General features: G+C 40.5%; 3 protein-coding genes across 3 annotated transcripts; 1 reads left to right on the top strand and 2 right to left on the bottom strand.

Moving 5' to 3' along the window:
• Window positions 1–1930: 1930 nt before the first annotated feature.
• LOC147162130 (regulator of G protein signaling 7-binding protein B-like) lies at window positions 1931–7502 on the bottom strand. The gene is made up of 6 exons (XM_086096531.1): window positions 7092–7502; window positions 6760–6932; window positions 5154–5284; window positions 4732–4870; window positions 4546–4616; window positions 1931–3267 (listed from the first exon to the last, which is right to left on the bottom strand). The coding sequence occupies exons 1-6, from the start codon at window positions 7212–7214 to the stop codon at window positions 3176–3178; spliced, it is 729 nt and encodes a 242-aa protein (XP_085952657.1). The 5' UTR covers window positions 7215–7502; the 3' UTR covers window positions 1931–3175.
• Window positions 7503–8405: 903 nt separating this feature from the next.
• Window positions 8406–15937, bottom strand: rnf180b (ring finger protein 180b). The gene is made up of 8 exons (XM_086096529.1): window positions 15579–15937; window positions 14482–14571; window positions 14066–14342; window positions 13768–13976; window positions 11183–11296; window positions 10584–10812; window positions 9745–9870; window positions 8406–9426 (listed from the first exon to the last, which is right to left on the bottom strand). The coding sequence occupies exons 1-8, from the start codon at window positions 15627–15629 to the stop codon at window positions 9248–9250; spliced, it is 1275 nt and encodes a 424-aa protein (XP_085952655.1). The 5' UTR covers window positions 15630–15937; the 3' UTR covers window positions 8406–9247.
• A 2687-nt stretch (window positions 15938–18624) lies between these two features.
• On the top strand, window positions 18625–20201 carry htr1ab (5-hydroxytryptamine (serotonin) receptor 1A b). Its single transcript, XM_086096935.1, has one exon. The coding sequence runs from the start codon at window positions 18706–18708 to the stop codon at window positions 19957–19959; it is 1254 nt and encodes a 417-aa protein (XP_085953061.1). The 5' UTR covers window positions 18625–18705; the 3' UTR covers window positions 19960–20201.

Below are 20201 nucleotides of genomic sequence, written 5' to 3'. Positions count from 1 at the left end.
ACGGGAAATTTTTCAGTTTTTTTTTTTTGGCTTCTTGATGCACGTTAATACACATGAATGTTTTTGTCCAGAAAGACCTGACAGACATTGGAGTTGTGCTCCACTATTCCACTATAAAGAGACACTTGTGCTAATATGGTCTTCATGGAAGAGTCATCAGAAGAAAACCCCATCTACATTCTCAGTGATTGAATTTGAAAATAAACAAAGACAAGCCTGATGCATTTTGGAAACAAGTTATATGGACTGATGAGGTTAAATTACAACTGTTTGGCCAAAATGAGCAAAAAGTGCGTTTGGAAAAGGGCACAGAAAAATAACCTCTGTCCAACTGTTAATTATGGGGGTTGATCAATCATGCTTTGGGGTTTTATTGCAGTCATTTTTTTTAAATGTTATAAGAATGTCTCATGTGTAATTTGATGCCTTTTGGGCGATTTTTCCATCTTTTCCTGGCTTGTTTATGTGCAATAATACACACGATCCCCACACTATAACATCCACCCATCCATTTTTATATGTGACACCAAACGTGTGTGTGTGTGTGTGTGTGAAATCCAAATGCAGGAAGACTTTAAATTTACTTTTAATAACAGCTGTGAGCAGTGCAGCAACAAATGGGTTAATATCACGGCAGTTAACTTCAAAGTCGTGATAAAGAGTTTTTGAAGATTAGGAGAGGGCTTGGGGTTAGGTCCTGTGAACCTCATGTGATCCACGGAAAAACACCGGAGAATTTTGTACGGGCATATATAGAATAATCTGGCAATGAGGGAACTTTCAGGAGAGCCTTAAATTAACAGGTGTGTCTGATTGGCCGAGGTGGGCAAGGCCGACAGGCCGAGTGGAGGGTTGAGTAGAAAAACACTGGGAACTAATGGCACCAAACTGTGACAATATCCTGTTCAAGGCCACGGGAATTTCAGCCTATTCCAAATGACACAATAAAATGTCGTCCTTTCAGCCTTTCCAAAGAGATCAATAATTTCGACTCGAGCAAATAACAAACAACACAAAATTTGGGCCTTCAGGTGCCCCGACTACCATACCGTCAACAATGGTAATTCCACCCAAATGACTTGAATTATAAACATGTTTTCTCAACTAAATTGTAATTAATATCAATCTCATGGTCAGTGTTTCCACACACATGCAAGTCTTTGAAATTAGTTTGAATAAGTTTTAGTAAGTCGACATTTTATTACTATGTTCATGCATACTGTGCTGCCGTTTCAAGCAGCACAGATTAGCCCATGTTTTTTTCCCTCCCTCTTTCCTCACGTCTCTTTTTATCCATCTAAAAAAAATTGGGGCGCTAACTAGCAAACCGCCAGGTTTCCCGTTCTGTTGCTTGTTATTTTTGGTGTTTCTTGGATGAATTATGACTACAGGGGCAAATTATTTGTGTGTTCTCACATTTGGCCAATAAATCAGATTCTGATAGCACCATTTACCACTCGATGCCAAGCATCACTTACAGGTATGTGCTTGTACTGGGTCTTATAATTTGAGTATTTTGAATGACACAATGGACAAATATATTTAAAATTATATTCAAATTTTGAGTGAGTTGATTTTATGGGGGGGGGGTCAAAAACAAAAGTTTGTTTAGCACTTTTGTGCCATTCTCGAATGGTAATTTTTAAGCACGAGAGCCTAAAAAATGCTTTTTTTTAAATTGTTCTTTCATACATGCATTTCACCATAAAATATATATGCTATGCACATATTTTGTTCATATTGAAAATTATTTTTTTTCTTTTAGGAAGAGTTTGATGGATAATTTCTGGACATCAAATTGAAAAGCAAATGTGAATACATAAATTGGTAACTTAATCGAAATCTAAAACATTTCAATATCCTTATTTTTAATGGCCGTATATGGTTACGAGTTAACCACAAATTAAAAAAAGAAGAAATGCATCCCTAACTGGATAGAAAACTTTATTCACATTATAAAATTAAGCTATACATACATAGCAGTTGCTTGTCTACATAGAAGGACACTAACTACACGATACATGCCATGATAAAGAAATACACATGAAAACAAATGCTCCACATAAATACAAACTTTACAAATGACCATACAATACAATTGCATTTACATTCAGTGGAGAAACGACTCTAGAATAACAAATCAATGCTATAAGTGAATGTTGTTTTTAAGTGGAATTGTGTTCAGCCTGTGTGAGGGTAGGAGTCTTCCACCTCCCAAAAGACGTTACGCTGAAAAAAGACAGAGCTTGGCATGCTGTTTATTAAAACAACTGCAAGGTCTACTAGTGTCCACTAGAGGGGGTAATGATCAATTTACACATGCAGAATAGAAAACTATCATGACGGAATTAAACCTTTATTAATGAATGCAGACTTTGACAATTAGCACTTGGGGTCCACGGGGGGAGAATATAAAGACAGGAATGCCAGATGAGGCCAGTTTTGCTTTAACTGGTAATCGCTAGGAACATTTTATTGTATTTATTTTTTACTAGATAATCTGATCTTTAACTGCTGATGGAAAGGACAACAGTGGGGATCATTAAAACTAAATGGCATGCGAATAAATCTTGCAGTTTGAGACATGTCATAGTCGATTGTAAAGCACCGAGCAACCAATACAACCATGCATCAACACTAGAAGGCTGAAATCAAAGTCGAACAACATCTAGAAAGAAAAACGTTTAGACGTGTCAAGTATTAACTGCAATTCCATTCACACTCTGTAAAATGAAACACATACTGTAATTGGAACCAGTTGTGCGTTTGCAACATAACATCAATACACTTTTTTGTCCAGTGTGTATCTGCTGTGAAACATAGTATCTGGGACTACAGTAAAACAATGTGTATTGTGACACACGTTTGACAGGATACAAGCACAGTGAGAACATAAAAAATGATAATGCTTGTGCATAGCCCAAATATATACAATTTAATTCAATATACAGTATATGTTGAAAACTGAATGATTGCAAACGTAAGTACCTTCTAAGATCCTGGAAACATAACTAAATGCTAAAGGGCAGATGGAATCTAAATAGTACAGTTTGTGGAACGAAATAGCCACGTATCAATAAATGCTGGAGGAAGATGACTACAGTTTACTGTCTAAGGATAAAAGAATCACCCAAAGTGTTGATGTACAATAACATGATGAATTGAGTTAGGACTCTTAACCAGACACCATGCAGCAGAGTCCCGGAAAGCGTCTCTTCCTTTGGCGGACCAGCGGGTGGGGAGTCAGATTCAACAAGCTGCTGTCGTCTGCGACACACATTGCTCGGGTTCAAATATTACATCAAACAGTCAGCAACAATTCCAAAATACATCATTTAATCCACTTCAATGTTCAGTTAATTGAAGACTCTGAATTGTGCCGGAGGTTGAATGAATTTGCTTTTATATATAACAATAGACCAATAAATTATTTCAAAAAAATTTCGACCAATAACGTGGCCTTTAACTGTACAACCCAACTGAAAAAGGGTCCAAAAATATTTGAGACAATAAATATACTGTGAAACAAAGTGAAATATATGGAGCACTTCTGGTGCTAGAGTATGAGGAAAACGGATTCTTAGCTAATCTGTACCCATAGTTTACTAATCCGTTCCCACAGTTTGATAGTCTGTTCCTACAGTTTAATAATCTATTTCCACAATCTGTGCCCACAGTTTACTCATCTATACCCAGTTTAGTAATCTGTACCAACAGTTTACTACTCTGTTCATACATTTTATTAATCTGTACCCACAGTTTACTAATCTGTTACCACAGTTTAATAATCTGTTCCACAATTTTGCAATCTGTTCCCATAGTTTAGTCATCTGTTCCCAAAATTAAGTACGTAATCTGTGCCAACAGTTTACTACTGTTCCTACATTTGACTCATTTGTACCAACTGTTTACTAATCTGTTGCCACAGTTTACTAATCTGTACCTACAGTTTACTAATCCGTTAACACAGTTTAATAATCTGTTCCACAATTTTGCAATCTGTTCCCATAGTTTAGTCATCTGTTCCCAAAATTAAGTACGTAATCTGTGCCAACAGTTTATTACTCTGTTCCTACATTTGACTCATTTGTACCAACTGTTTACTAATCTGTTGCCACAGTTTACTAATCTGTTACCGCAATTTATCAATCTGTTCCCACAGTTTACTAATCTGTACTCATAGTTTACTAATCTGTTCCCACAGTTTAATAATCTGTTCCCACAATCTGGCAATCTGTGCCCACAGTTTACTCATCTATATCCACAGTTTAGTAATCTGTACCAACAGTTTACTACTCTGTTCATACATTTGACTAATCTGTACCTAGTTTACTAATCTGTACCTACAGTTGACTAATCTGTTACCACAGTTTAATAATCTTTTCCACAATTTTGCAATCTGGTCCCATAGTTTAGTTTAGAGCTACCGTCAGTATGTCACAAGGCTGAAGTATAAGGGCATTTTTACTGTACAACAAACAAACTACATGATAGACTGACAATGTAACAGGAATAGTAAAATCTGAATTCACTAATTTTACACACCTTGATTTTTCAGTGGCAAAGGCATTGTGTCCCTGAGTTTGCTGAGCAGATTTCTCATCTCCTGCATATCTCTGCCAATACAAAAGCACAAGTAATGACAAGTTTTGCATTTTTATTTAAAATTTTACACAAATGAACAACCATTTTATAGCACAACTGGAAAATCCCTCTGAAAAGTCTGCATACCTCTCAATGTTTTCAATATGGACTCCCACTAGCCACGGATCATGAGGGAAGTCAATGGGTGAGGAGGAGCGGTCCTCTAGGATGGGAACATCAGAACTCTCGTCCACCCTGAAGTCCATCTTCGGCTCGGAGTCGGTTCCTTGGGGGCCACAAAATTACATTTCTTGAAGTAAAAGAATAATAATAATATGGTTACATTATGGTCTACATCAAGAAAATACTATATATATAATGTGAATGGAGTCAATTTTTGTATCATTGTAAATATATTTGGGAATACTCTGAAATAAAAGCATTAGCTAGTTGCGTTTAGCTTAGTTCCTGAAATTAGTTTATAAGTGCATTGCATTTTGTGAGTTTGTATTACGGAACATCATCTGCCTAATAAAATGCTGTTGCTGTGTACTGTATAGTGACGGTACTTTTTCTGTGAAGCTGCAGCACCCCCAGCAGGCACATGGACTTCAACATCTCCGTGATGAACATCTCCAGGCAACACTGCAGCTGGATAAAGAGCCGACATATCTCAGGGTGGATCTCTCCATCCTCTGGGCTGCATCGGTAGGTTGGTGATGAGGGAGTGGTTGGAATTCAAGAGAGGGGCACACAATCGGTAAAACAGAAGATGTAAAAAGAAATATTTTAAAATGATAATGCAGTATATTTGAGATCTTAACCCCAGGGTGTATAAAGACGATGCATGAGTGTAATGTATTGACTGTATGAAGAATTATCAAGGCGCAACTTTAGTACAGACAATAGTGAATGGCTTGGTACAAATCAATAAAACAGCACATTTCTTCATATCCGCTGATATTTATAAGGCTGTGACCACTGGCCGCTTGCTTTGACAGCTGGTTGGTGTTATATTGGAAATGCTCATTTTTGTATTTACCAGAGTTCATATTATTAGATATCCACAGAATACATTTGGTATATCTTACAATTCCCTCCAACAATATTCATATTATAGCTATTTGCTCAAAAATCTAATTTATAACTGAATTTGCATATACAAGATCACCACCAGAGTTTATTTGAACAGGTTACATAAACAGTTAAAATAGACAAAAAGGGACAAATGGGCAAGTGTACATAAAATGGGATAAGACTTTACACTTAACAAGGCACATTTATACAACACTGCTATGTCAGTAACATTTAGGCAGCTAACAGGGCCCTTTGTGTTTGTGCTCTTATTTGAAATCAATTCACACCACTTCCAGTGCGCTACTTAGCGGGCTGATGCTAATTTAACGATCGAAAAAAGATCACTGTGAGTGGGAATATGACACCCTGGCCCACCGGGAAGCCGCCTGAAAATCCAGATTACCTCTCCGTCCGGGTACTCCAGCTCCTCCCACAATTCATGAAAATGTGTTTTCGATGAATTGAAAACTCAAAATTGTTCATAGGTGTGAGTGTAAAACCATGCTTTTCAAATAACACTGAGGAGGCATGGTCCAATGGCTGCTTGTGACCCAGAGTAACATACTTGCTTCCTTCCTTCCTTCTTTCTGCTGCATAGTACTAAAATTAAGTGCAATTGCACACCCCTACAGTAGATGGCAGTGGCGTCCCCCAGGTAAATCAATGCAAAAGTTATTCTTTGTTTTAAGTTGATGGATGTTTTTCTTCTTTTTTTTAATGATATTAAGTGGGGCGCAGCAGAGAAAATCAAGAAGCACGGATGTAAATGAATGTTTTTCCATGTACCCTGTGAATGGCTGGTGACCACTCCGCTTTTTCACCCAAAGTTTGGGATTGGCTCCACCTTATGACCCTAGCAAGGCCTTATAGAAAATGACTGATGCTAATACTTTTGTGCGAATGCAAACGTTAATTTATTGGACGCAAATGTTTCATGTAACCTCTGTAATATGTCATATGCTCATACCGGCCCATGGTGATCCAAAATATTTTGTCATTTCTGCAGTTTCTCTCTTTTTCTTTTTACCTACAAAGAAACTGTGCTACAAAACTGTATTATACTGGCAAAGAAGGTTCTCTGGTGACTCTCATGCTTACCCAGACACAGCAATGAGGGCGAGGTCTTGGTGCGCAGTCCGGGCGATGGAGCATCCTTTCGCTCGCGTGTAGTGCATCTGAGCCCGCAGAGATGGACAGTCGGCTGACATCTCACCGACAGAAATAACCTGCTCACGGTACAGCGCCACCAGGGTGTTGAATTCCTGCACAGTCTGAGCAAAAAGCATCGTCTTGATGTTTTCCTATAGTAGACAAGCGCGGATATTGTTTACGTGCTGTGTTTTTAAAACGATCGGCAAAAGCGATTTGTCTCCTTGTCTGTGTTGCACCTACACACCCTGAAATGAGCTCCGGCTATTATCTTAACTCACCATCCTGCTGCCGTCCACGGTGCTTTCCCGGCGCTCCGAATCCGTCTGCGCCCCTCTCGTAATGGGCAAGACGCTGCCTGCAGATCGGGGGCGCTTTTTGCGCCCGCACGGTGCAGAACTCATGCATGCAGAGAGCGCCCGTCTTCGTCTGGAGGCTTGCTGTGTCCTCTCAGCGGAGCACAAAGACCGACACCACCGCCTCGGACACCGCAGAGAAGCGCAGTTAACGTGCGGGGCTCCGGCTGAGGCCGACGGATGTTCCCCGGATGAGGACAGTGTAGCGTGGCGGAAGGACCGCCAGCAGATCCCTCTGCATCCCCCAGCCGAGAGGAGTCACCTTCAGCCGTTCGTGAAGGCCGAGGGGGAGGCTCCGACGTCTTCCGCCGCACGCTCACGTGTGAGGAGGGAAACAAGTCGTCACCCTCCCGCCTGACTTTGTGTTAACCCTTCAGATGCTTCCCAGACTGAGCCCGAGGAAACCTGCATTATTGTAGTCTCCTACTTTACAAGACATGAGTTTAGCTTTCATGTTATAGGTAACTATTAATCTAATAAAAAAAAGAAAATAAGTGTTTAATCAATTTAAGTCGAGTTTAGTACAATTACTTCAGCCTACACTACTGTTTATGAAATGTTATCAGAAATGTCACAACAAGATTTTCAGTTCAAAGTAAACCTAACTACAGTTTTTTGAAAATAATTCCGCATTTGCTTCGTTCAGGGTGCGAGAAAGGGGTGAGATCTCATGGCCGATGCGCCTGATTACAAAGCCCTGAGCATCTGACAGTGCCTGGCTGAAAATGACACATTAATGTGCTGGAGCAATCTACCTACTCACCTGACTTGGTTTCATGTGACTTTTTTCCTCTTTCCCAATATCAAAGGGGTCTTCAAGGCAAACCACTTTGAAAACAAGTATGACATGAGTTGTTTTTTTTCTGACAATTTTTTAAAATCTTGCTAGCTACATTTGTAAACAGATACTGAGATGCGTACATATATCTTTTACTTCTTTGTCAAAATTGGCTTTATACTTTTTTTCAACCTCCACATGAAAAAATTAATGCATTCTTGCGCCAGCCACAAGCTTTAGGCATTTAAAATGTGTTGTTTAATCTGAGAAAAAAAACTATGGTAAAATATGTGGTCGCGCTTTAAAGTTTACATATACTGTGGGGTAACATTAACTTATGAGCACAGCTGTAAAGTACAAAAGCTAAAGGTCACTTAATGACACACACACACACAAAAATACTATGAATCGTCACGGGGAAAAAAGTTTAATTTTTTTTTTTATAGTTCGCAGCATTAGCAAAGCTATAAGCACACATATTAATAAAATTAACGCATAGCCAACACTAAGTCGTACTTAAACAATATAGATGATATCCCCCACAACAGTTAATAATAGGAAATTATTTTGTGGAGTTTTGTTATGCCTAATTATCACAACAGCTGTTGTATGCACAGTAATTGATAGTAAAAATTGCATTCCCTTTTGTATTAAATTGAAATTTCAGAGTCTGAACTTGTATAGGCTTACATTTATTTACTGTAAGTAGTTCAATTTGCTTTTACCAGGGTTGTTTTTTAACACAAGTTATCCCAACTTCTGTACTTATACTTTATTCATTTCAAACACTACTCATATTTTTTTTTAATGACAAAAGAGAACGTGAGGTGATTAAAGTTAAAAAACGTTGAAGTGTACATGATTGTACTTTTTGTGTAAATTACCACAGCTGTGCGGTGCTGAGAAATCTTAAAATTATTTTTAATCAATGAGTGTGCTTTTGCTTACAGTGCTGTTTTTTAATTACCTGTTATCACTGTGTAGACTATATAGATTCTGTTGCAAGTGAAATCACTCCCTGTGTTCTTGTGTTACAGTGGTGCAATTTGCAGAATTGTTAGAATCATATTTATTTATGCTTCTGATCCATCTCTCACTATTAAAAAGGACTGATTTTGTTTACATTAAAATACCACTCTGAAACAATAACTGATTGTAAAATGTGTATCTGTAGAACATTTGGTACAAAATATTTAATTTCAATTTACACAATGTGTAACAAAAGTCAGACGACTCGTCTAAACTTTCCTCAAAAGGAAGCAGTTAAATCGTCCTTGCAATCTGCTGAGTTATCTTCCAAGTATCAAATACACAAGTAGTACATGTGTATAACAATGATCAGGAAAGCCAGCAAGCATTTAGATGAGAAGGTGTACGCTACGGCCAGTCCGATATCAAAGAACCAGCTGCACACAGAGAGGTCGAAAGTCTGCAGCGCGACGCGCCACCTTCTGCCAGCCCTTACCGCATGCCTCCAATATCCTGAAAGGAAAAAAAAGATCAAATGACAATGGGGCACCCAAAGTGATTTCTCACCCCAGCTCAGCATTGAACCCGAGACCTTTTTGTGGCAATTCCTTTTTAGTCCTTGTCTTATCTGATAGCCTTCAACATCAGTGTGTGCATTAAGTTAAGAACCGCTGCATGCTACATATGGCCAAGTTGCCTCTTGATTTGTTTTGAATGACCCGACTTAAACGTTTAACACACTTTTCTAACCGTATGTTGTTACCAGAATCAATGTATTATGTATGGTATGCGTTACTGTTTTGCAACCTTTATTGAGCCAGCGTTACTCACCACACAAGTTACGGAAGCGTTTGCGACATCTGGGCAGAGGCCATTTAAGACATGAGGCATTTTGGAAGTACTGCTTGCGAGCGTGGTACACTCTTGGGAAGGAGGCTTCTGCTTTCTGGCTGAGCTCTGAAAAAGAACGCGGAATACAGAAAACATTGCTCGCTTCAAAAACTTCAAAGGGAAAGTCAACCCAAAAACGTCCTTTACAAAAATATGTTTTATGCAGCCCCATTAGTCTAAACGTGGTATTCTGATTAATATTGCGTTTGTGGAATTTGAATTAAAGAGCAAAATCCAACTTTTATCCATCTCAGGGGGCGGCCATTTTACCACTTGCCGTCGACTGAAAATTACATCACAGTTGCTCAGTGCTCAAGTAACGACCAGCTTGCGAACATCACGACTTAAATCAGTATCTACCAGGGGAGCCGTGAGTGGTCGTTAACTGAGCCAGGAGCAACTGTGATGTCATTTTCATTTGACAGGATGTGACAAAATGGCTGCCCCCCATCTATTGCCTCCGGGTGGCAGAGTGGTTATCGTTGCTTGCCTTCGGTGCAGGTTGGCGCGAGTTCGCTTCCCTGCCTGGGAGACCATATATGTGTGTGAGTGCAGACAAAAAAAAAAAAAAATAGCTGCCTCCCCCATTGCAACTTTAGGCTACTTTATCCTGCTTGTCTAAAAATAGATTTACATATATTTATAAAATGTTTCGCTTTTAGTGTTTTATTCTTTCAAGCAAGTAAAAGTAAAAAATTTGGCATTAGTTGGGGTATTTATAAGTTGAGGTACCACTGTTCTCTAGCCGTGGAAGTTCCGTTTTTCTGGACATTGTTTACCTGTGTGAAATTGAGTGTGCAAGATGAGCGCGCGGCACAGAGGGCAAGGCGTGTTTTCCTCTCGATTCTTGGCGAGCCGGCGGAGACACGGCTCGCAGAAGATGTGACTGCACGGTTGGCAGCTGTGAGGGTGGAAGTAGACGTCGAGGCACACCGCACACGTGAGGCCTTGCGTGTCTCCCGCGTTCTCTTCTTCACCGTTGAGCATCAAATCATTCAAAATGCTGGCCTGGACATAAACAACAATAATCACAATAGGATATTTTCTTCCTGAAAAAAAAGCACCGGATTGTAAACTTTAAGAAAAATACTTAAAATACAACTGGCAAACTGTAAAAAACAACAACGTAGTAATGTATTTAACACTGATATTGTTATCGTTATCGTATTGTTTTCCCATTTTGAATGGGAATGAAAATGCTCAAAATGAATTCACCAAACTTTTTTAAAAAGTCACAATTTTGTCAAGCTAAACATGTTTCTGCTCAGGAAAGATAAAATAAGATAACCTTTAAAAACTTTATTAGTCCCACAAATGCAAGTACATAACCATAATTTGACATATTTATCAAGGAATAATAATGTGTCTTGAGCCTCACCTGCTTCTGCAGCCATTTTTCCCGCCGCCTCTGTTTCCGCCGCTGGCTCTTTAGGCGGTTCTTCTCCCTCTTATGTTGTCTGTGTAAGGTTGCGGAGGCCAGCAAGGATCCAGGCTGCAGCGGGTTGCACAAACATATTAGGACCAACAAACTACTATGACTAATTAGACTACTAAGTACTATTAAGTTGCAGTTGTGACTTTTGGCTTGTCCTGTCAGGGTTCGCCAAAACGAGTCACTCACACGATTTGTTTGGTAGCTTTTATGCTCAATGCTTTCCTGATACAACCAACCTATATGTTTTTTTTAACCCTGGCTTGGAATCACAACATACTAATAAATATTACTATTTAATAGTAAGTCGAATATTTATGAATGAAGAAAGCTATCTAGTTTTATACTCGAGTAATTTGTATTTTACCATTCACGGTCACCATTGTAGAGTGACGTCACATTGTAGTCCGTCGGAGAAGTCAGGGTACTTTTCCCCCCGACTTTGCAAGTGGAATTTCCGAGTTCAAGGGGGCATTCCTGTACACACTTCTTGGTTTGAACTTGGAAAAGTCTGACTTTCGACCATCCTCGAATGCAGCATTAGTGCATGTCTCAATTGCCTCAGTGGATCTGCACAAATGGTTGTGTACATTTAGCCTACAGTTAGCACAATGTGCCCCCATTTAGCACACCTTCCAAATGAATAGATTTTGCTGATCAAACTGGATTAGTTGTTTTTCAGTCTAATGGTTGTCCTCTCCAAAACATGTCAGCAGGATTTCAGAGTGTAAGTCACAATATGCAAAATCATCTGTTCAACTGTCAAAATTAGTCAAGCATATCACAGGGGATCAGTGTAGAGCATGGTTAAGACATTCATGCCGTTCCCCCCCCCCCCTTTGCTGCATTGCAAAGGAAAATATCGGCTCAGACGTGGATGAAAACCTTTGGCCAAACAGAGAGCAGCGTTATGGATGGCCAAGAGAATGAGGACGATGGCAAAGAGGGGGAAGGTGACGATAGTGACTGCACAGTCAATTTGACGCTATTTAGAGTGGGACCAAATACTACACTCAGTTTTAAAGTAGGCTAATATTTACACTTGGAAGAGAGTAAAATAAAGAATTGAAAAAAAAAATAGGGTCCGACCGATATGCTTTTTTTTTTAGGCCGATGTGATTCCGATTTTTGGCAGAAAAAAAATACCGGTTACCTATTAATCTATATTATTATATATTTAAAAAATATATACAATGCAGAGGTTTAGAGGAAAGAAGGAGGAGAAAAAGAAAAGCTCCACAGCGGGTCGCGAACCCGCACCTTATAGGGTGAGTGCACTATCCACTACACCATCCATTCATTTAAAATCATCAGCGTAAATGTTTTACATGTAGTTTACACTAGTGTCAGCCAATGGATTGTAAGACCGCCAATTGTCATTTCATTGCAATTTGGCATTGCAAATGTGAAGAATAATTGATTGCTTTGAATTCATTTGGACAGAATCTTTATTGACAAAGGCTACTTTTGTCATCCCAAGGAGGGAGGTCTCAGAGAAAGTGGGCGTGCGTTTAGTCCGCAGAGGCGGTGCGGGGGTGGGGCCACACGCAATGACGTCAAACTGTGCCAACAGTTCGTTTTCTCAGGTTGGGAGGGGCTGGTACTTGGAAAGCAGTATAACCTCAAATTTCTCATACAGGGGCGAATGGAGGAAAACACAACTTTGGTCATGTTTTTGGTGAGAAATTAGCATTTTAACATGGCTAAAAGCTCCAAAAAGTTGATTTTTCATGTTGCAGTCCCTAAAAGTAATCAGCCATTTGGCCCAATTGGATGATTGCTTTGGCTGATGTTTGAAGGCCAATAATCGGACAATTATAATTGGCGGCTGATTAGTCAGTCGGGCCCAAAAAAATAAAGAAAAAAGAAGTCACTCAAGGGTTGAGGAACAAACTCACAACCTTCAGGTTGGGAGATGGCCGCACTGCCACCTGAGCTATGCCCCTCCTACTGTTTGCTTACCTCCATGAGGAGATCAAAAAATTTACGATGGAGTTAAAAAGATTCCAGCTGACACGAGCGATATACTAACACACAGCTGTCTTCTAAGCTGAAGATCGTGAGTTCGATCCTCAATCCTTGAGTGACTTTTATTTATTTTTTCAATTCTTTATTTTACTCTCTCCCTATTGTAAATATTACTCTAAAACAAAGTATATTTGGTCCCACTCTGGAGTCAAATTTACTCTACAGAATATACGGTGTAGTGAAAGTGTTACAGTAGTTGGTTCTTCATTTACGCTGTCCGCTAGATTGAATTTTAGTTTTTAGTTTTTATTTGAAATAAATATGCAGAATTTGGTCTACTTTTTTTTGTTACACTCTAACGTGTAAGTAACTTTGTGTGAGTAGAAACTGTTGCAATTTCCTTGATTGTGAGTAGAGTATGTCAAACAGCAAACTTTGAAAACTGCTCTGCGCCAGAAAATATAGCGGCTGATTATTTTGTTATTTTTTTTAACATCGTGTCACAAATGAAAGCAAGCGTTTGTGTAAATAATTTGAATAATTCACAATAAAGTGTAACATACCACTATCTTTTCTTCCTGCTGGGCTGGGCTGTAAATAATGGGTGTTCCACTGAGGGACAATGAAATCTGCTCTTGGGTATTTTCTGCAGATGACCCTTCATCTTCCTCAGTTTGTACCATCTGTCTTGCAGCAGAGACAAAGACAGCACTAGAGGAGGCTTCATCCTCTCTGTTCATGGGATACAAGACAGCGGACAGTGTAGACCTGTCTGCAGAGTCAAATCAGAAACAAAAAAAGAAGTTATCCAAGCTGTAGCTCCTCCAATGAGAGATGCAATAAATAATTCTGTGTTCTCACCTTGGGACATTACTTGTGAGGCTTCGCCAGTGTCAGGGAGGGGCATGTGAAAAAGAGTGTTGAGCTGTAAACCGTCGCTTTTGTCTGTCAGCAGCGGCCATGACCAACTGCCCTGGACTTTGAGATGGTTCTGCTTGTGGTCGTGGTCCACGCGACATTTGCTAAAGTGGACGGTGGCATCCCGGCCGCAAGGACACTTACTGCGATGGATGAAGTTGAAGCCTCCCAGACGAGACCTACAATTAGGACAGTTCAGCCTCCCCACAGTCCACAGGGCCTATAGGAAGAGAGAAAAAGAAAGTCACGACGGTTGCTAATTTTATGTTATGTGTTTCTGTAAAGCGCTTTGTGACAGCTATGGCTGTTTGAAAGCGCTAATCAGTCATTCCCAAGACGACTTGTGCACTGCACTGTACCATGTGCACTGAGGTCAGTATCCACTCTGGAAGCATGTCAACATCCATGTGCCAAATGTTGCAAGCTGCCTCTGAACTTTCATCAGTGACCTGCAAACATATAATAGATAGGACATTTTCAACATGACTCAATTTTCGTGATTGTCAGCCTTTTTCTTTTCTTTTTTTTTAATTGCTGAAACTCACTTGGTTATCACTAAGTAGTCAATCTCTGAGACACTATTATCAGTCATGAAACCAATCTTTATTCTAAGCATGATGGCAATCTTCAAGTGTTAACCACTATTATACTGCAATTCGTCGTTCATGAGCCCGCCACAGCATGCATTTTAAATCAAAATCTTAATAGCCCCCTCAGCACTGAACTAATTGTAGAGATGCAACATTTACTTCGGAGCGAAAAGAGGCAGAGAAGGTCCCCAACTAATCCCACAGGAGAGAAAGCAGAGAGAGCAGAAATACTATATAGCAGGGGTGGTCAAATTCAACCCTCGAGAGCCACTATCTAGCCTGTTTTCCATGTCTCCCTCCTTCAGCACAGCTGAATCTAATGATCAGCTCATCAGCAAGCTTTGCAGAAGCCTGATAACGATCCTGATCATGAATCAGGTGTGTTAGTGGAGAGAAACATGGAAAACAGGCTGGATAGTGGCTCTCGAGGACCGAACTTAGCCACCCCTGCTATATACCTTTCAGTAATGCTGTATGCTGATTTTTCATGTGTCTTAAAGCAACAGTTGCTTGAAGGTTTGTAATTGCTGTCATGTCTATGCTAATTTCAATAAGACAATTTAAGGCAGTTCGTACTACATGTTTGAATAGTTTACATTTGTATGTATTTCTGTAAAGCACTGTATAAATAAAGATGACTTGACTAATGCTGACTCAGTATAACATTAAAGGGGAAGCCAAATCAACATTTTTATTTTATGCCTTTTGTGCACCACCACCCCAAGATAGCCTAAACTCGGCATTCTGCTTAATTTTGCGTTTGTGGTATTTAAATCACGGAGCAAATTCCACTTATTTATTTATTTTTTAAATCGATCTCAGAAGAATTAACATAAAAGTGACGATAACGTGATGATGTAAGTCACCTCTTGCAGACAATCGACGACAACCTTCCGGCACTTCCTACAGCGAAGCATTGCTGTCCTTTCTCAGTTTGTAGCCCACCAGTTACGTCAATAGTGAAAAACAGGTATGCAAAACGAAGACGCGTTGAGAAGAAATCCTGGTTAAGAGAACGTCAATGGCTTCCACACAACGTTTACATTAAGACTGAGACAAGAAGAACAGGAACACAAGTTTCGTATCGACCAAAAGCCAATGTCCTCAAACTTGGCTCCGTTAACAAATTGTGTTGCTACATAAAGGTTTTTCCACGTCTAGGTCGAGTTTAACAGAGAAAGTCAAGAATAACCCTCCTTCGTAGACAAACTCTTCAATGCACTTCCTGTTGATGAGACAATGTGCTACGGCGAGTCGGATAGGAAAAACAGAGATAATATTTTCAGCGTTTAAAGTGGCAGTAACCAATGCAAAACTATGAATATATTGATATGAAATTATATTAATACTGTATGTGTATCTCTAACCAATAATTCCATCATAATCACAAATGTGTAATGGCTCATTTAAAGCCTAAATACGTAAATAGTCCTGCATCAACAAATCTATCTATCTATCTATCTATCTATCTATCTATCTATCTATCTATCTATCTATCTATCTATCTATCTATCTATCTATCTATCTATCTATCTATCTATCTATCTATCTATCTATCTATCTATCCATTAATCCATCCATCCCTAAAAACGGATTGGTCAAATTTACAAAAAAAAAAAAAAAGGTTACATTTGACCAAATTATGTGTCCAACAAATCCTTTGGTTAAAATAACCACTCTAGAATGGCAGGTGTTTCCAACCAATATATATTTGTGATCGGGCCAACCGATACAAATTGGTCATTCTGACCAAGATATTGGTTAATCTGTGTTAGAGGCTGACATTTTTCTGGGAATCCCGAGGGTCACGAGTTCCGGAAAAAAAAACTACCACTGATTGTCACACTCACCTAAGTGGGGCGAAATTTGTTCTCCGCATTTGAGCAGCAGCAGGGGCTGCGTTTTGGAATCATTTGGTGATCCAACCCCCCAATCCCAACTCATAATGTTGAGTGTCAAGGTGGGAGGCAAATGGGTCCGATTTTGTGTAGTCTTTGGTATGACCCAGCCAGGGATTGAACCCACAACCACCCAGTCTCAGGGTAGACACTCTACCTCTAGGCAACTAATCTGGTCACGCTTAGTGATATATCAAAACACACATTTCCATTTTTCCAATCTTCTTCTTTTCCTTTGGGCTTTTTCCTTCAGGGGTCAGTTGCCTCCATCTAACCCTGTCCTCAGCATCCTTCTGCCAATATACTCACTCTCTCTCCTCTGGACATGTCAGTCTGGCCTCTCTGACTTTATCTCCAAAGCCTCTAACATGTGCTGTCCCTCTGATGTACTCATTCCTAATTCTATGCATCCTGGTCACTCCCAAAGAGAACCTCAGCATCTTCATCTCTGCCACCTCCAGCTCTGCCTGCTGTCTTATCCTCAGTGGCACTGTCTCCAGACCAAACAACATTGCTGGTCTCACCACATTTAATAAACCTTTCCTTTAATTTTAGCTGAAACTCTTCTATCACACCTGACACTTTTCTCCACCCGTTCCGGCCTGCCTGCACACGCTTCATCACTTCTTTTCCACACTCTCCATTGCTCTGGACTGTTGACCCTAAATACTTAAACACCTCCACCTTCCTGGTCTCTTCTCCCTGTAACCTCACTCTTACACTTGGGTCCCTCCCATTCACACACAGATACTCCGTCTTGCTACGGCTAACGGCTAATATTATAGCTAATATTGTATATTGTAATCACTTATAATAATTAATAAATACATTTAGAATATAATAAATTTATACAATAAATATATTTCCAAGTGATCGATCTAGACTTACTTTCTATTGTAACCAATTTAATTGGTTCTTTGGCTAACCAATAAAATTGGTGTGTCCGTAACCACCCGGAATGGTCAGTGTCTGACCAATCTATTGGTTAATCCAGCCAATATGAGCGTAATTTACTAGATTTTTTTTTTTTTTAACCAATCAATTTTTAGAGTGTATACCTAGACTAGAAAACAACTGTGATAGAGGCCTATAGCCACTGTATGATATGTAGCCTATATAGCAGGGGTGGGCACAGTCGGTCATCGAGGGCCGGACTCCTGCAGGTTTTGGATGTTTCCCTTCTCCAACACAGCTGATATATGATCAGCTCACCAGCAAGCTCTGCATAAGCCTGGTAATTATCCTGTTGATTAGAATCAGCTGCGTTGCAGCCGGGAAACCTCCAAAACCTGCAGGACTCTGGCCCTTGAGGACCGAGTTTGCCCACTATATAGGCTATATTGTATAAGTTATTTATATGGCTGCAAGCTTCGAGCTGAAACCTCAAAAAGCGATTTGGTAAAATTCATACTTAAAAAAAAAAAACCTATTCTGTTAGCCAGTCCATGTGTGGGTGTTATTTTTGTACATTATTGACCAATCTAAAGTGTTGAAAATTACCTGTTCTCTTTGATGATGTAATGTTAATGGTTGAGCAAATTTCGTTCTGGGGATCTCCTGAAAAGTGAAGATTTTGGAGATACAATGTTCCGCCCCTATGCGATAGGAAAAGTAGAAAACTATATTTAGACAGCAGGCAGACAGACAAAGCCTAGTCTTCAAATATATAGGCTGTTCGACAGTTTGTTTGACTGGTTGTTTGCATTGACTTATTCTTCGTATTTGTAGTCTATATGCAGATTGCTTTCAGTGTAGCCTATATGGCTCTAAATGGCTTTTAGATTGTTTTTGGTGCAAATTAAGAAACACAAAAACAAGCCTAGAACTCTTCGATAAACATACTTATTTTTGAAAACAAGTAAACAAATTATTAATGACTATTTTCATCCCTATTTCCGCAAAAGCAACCAGATAGACTGCTGCGTTGCAAGCGTCCTCCCTGCACCCTCACACACAGTGACGCATTGGTATAAATAAGCAACATCTCTCTAAGCTGCAGAGCCTCAAACAGTGGAGTAGTCCGCTATGTGCTCTTCAAAGTGAGACAGTGCGCTCTGTGCCGACTGGGAGCATTTCTAAATAGTGTCAAAGCGGCATGGAGGACGCAAACAACACGACAGTCTTGTCTCAATTTGACCTCCCTGTAAACAATACCACCAAAGCAGCCGAAGATGAGGAGGTGAGGCTGAGTTATCAAATCCTCACCTCCTTCCTCCTTTGCGCGCTGATTCTGTGCGCAATCTTTGGGAACGCGTGTGTGGTGGCGGCCATCGCCCTGGAGCGCTCTTTGCAGAATGTAGCCAACTATTTGATCGGCTCTCTCGCTGTCACCGACTTAATGGTGTCGGTGCTGGTTCTACCCATGGCAGCGCTATACCAGGTGTTAAACAGATGGACTCTGGGACAGATCCCGTGCGACATCTTCATCTCTTTGGATGTTTTATGCTGCACCTCGTCCATATTGCACCTGTGCGCCATCGCACTGGACAGATACTGGGCCATTACCGAGCCCATAGAATACATGAATAAGAGGACGCCTCGGAGAGCAGCGATTTTGATCAGCGTCACTTGGCTGGTTGGGTTCTCTATTTCGGTGCCGCCTATGTTGATCATGCGCTCTCAGTCGAACAGCGTGGAGGAAGACAGGAAGAACCCAAAGCAGTGTAAGATCAGGCAAGACCTCTGGTATACCATTTACTCCACGTTCGGTGCTTTCTACATCCCGCTCATGCTTATGCTGGTTCTGTACGGGCGTATATTTAAAGCCGCCAGGTTCCGCATTCGAAGGACTGTGCGTAAAAGCGAAAAAAAGAAAGTGGCCGACTCCTGCTCGGCTGTATCTCCCGCGCTCTTCCACAAAAAGACGCCCAGAGAGGCGCAGACGAAAAGCTGGAAAAGGAGCGTGGAGCCGCGCCATGCGCCGTGCGTCAACGGCGCGGTCAAACACGCGGAGGACGGAGAATCTCTGGAGATCATCGAGGTTCACAGCAGCCTCAAAGGCAACCTCCCGTTGCCGAATACTCCGAGCACAGTGCCGTTGTTCGAGAGCAGGCACGAGAAGGCAACCGAGGCCAAAAGGAAGATCGCCCTGGCTCGGGAGCGCAAAACGGTAAAGACGCTGGGCATCATCATGGGCACCTTCATCCTCTGCTGGCTGCCCTTCTTTATCGTCGCCCTGGTCATGCCCTTCTGCCAGGAGTCGTGTTACATGCCCCGCTGGCTGGAGGACGTGATCAACTGGCTGGGGTACTCCAACTCTCTGCTCAATCCCATCATTTACGCATACTTCAACAAAGACTTTCAGGGGGCTTTTAAGAAAATCATCAAGTGTCATTTCTGCAGACCCTGAATACCTTTTAATTTCGCCAACCTGACAGGAGCTGCTTGCACAGACTGTAAAGCGACTGACCATAAAAGAAAATACGCTGACTCCACCATCACCATCCAAGTATTAAATATTACCATGAGGTATGTGCGTTGAAAAAGCTCTATGGTCCTCACCTTGTTCTGTAATGTTTAACAATAATAATCAGATCACCATTTTTAATTTTTGTATCTATAAAATTAAGACTAACATTTTCCATATGCATA

This window comes from Leptonotus elevatus, chromosome 15 (assembly GCF_054856555.1).
Source record: "Leptonotus elevatus isolate MCC_2025b chromosome 15, RoL_Lele_1.0, whole genome shotgun sequence".
Lineage (NCBI taxonomy): Eukaryota > Metazoa > Chordata > Actinopteri > Syngnathiformes > Syngnathidae > Leptonotus > Leptonotus elevatus.
Note: the sequence above shows the minus strand (reverse complement) of the source record. Positions and strands in the feature narration are given on the sequence as shown.

Bases quoted from the DNA above. Each gene is read 5' to 3' on its own strand.
- LOC147162130 (XM_086096531.1), bottom strand. From the start codon at position 7,214: ATGAGTTCTGCACCGTGCGGGCGCAAAAAGCGCCCCCGATCTGCAGGC. The intron at 6,933-7,091 runs GTGAGTTAAGAT...CTTTTTGCTCAG, and splicing joins CCGTGGACGGCAGCAGGATG to ACTGTGCAGGAATTCAACAC. The intron at 5,285-6,759 runs GTAAGCATGAGA...CTACCGATGCAG, and splicing joins GCCCTCATTGCTGTGTCTGG to CCCAGAGGATGGAGAGATCC.
- rnf180b (XM_086096529.1), bottom strand. From the start codon at position 15,629: ATGCTTCGCTGTAGGAAGTGCCGGAAGGTTGTCGTCGATTGTCTGCAA. The intron at 11,297-13,767 runs GTATGTTACACT...AACCCGCTGCAG, and splicing joins AGCAGGAAGAAAAGATAGTG to CCTGGATCCTTGCTGGCCTC. The intron at 9,871-10,583 runs GTAAACAATGTC...GTTCTTTTTCAG, and splicing joins GCACACTCAATTTCACACAG to AGCTCAGCCAGAAAGCAGAA.
- htr1ab (XM_086096935.1), top strand. From the start codon at position 18,706: ATGGAGGACGCAAACAACACGACAGTCTTGTCTCAATTTGACCTCCCT.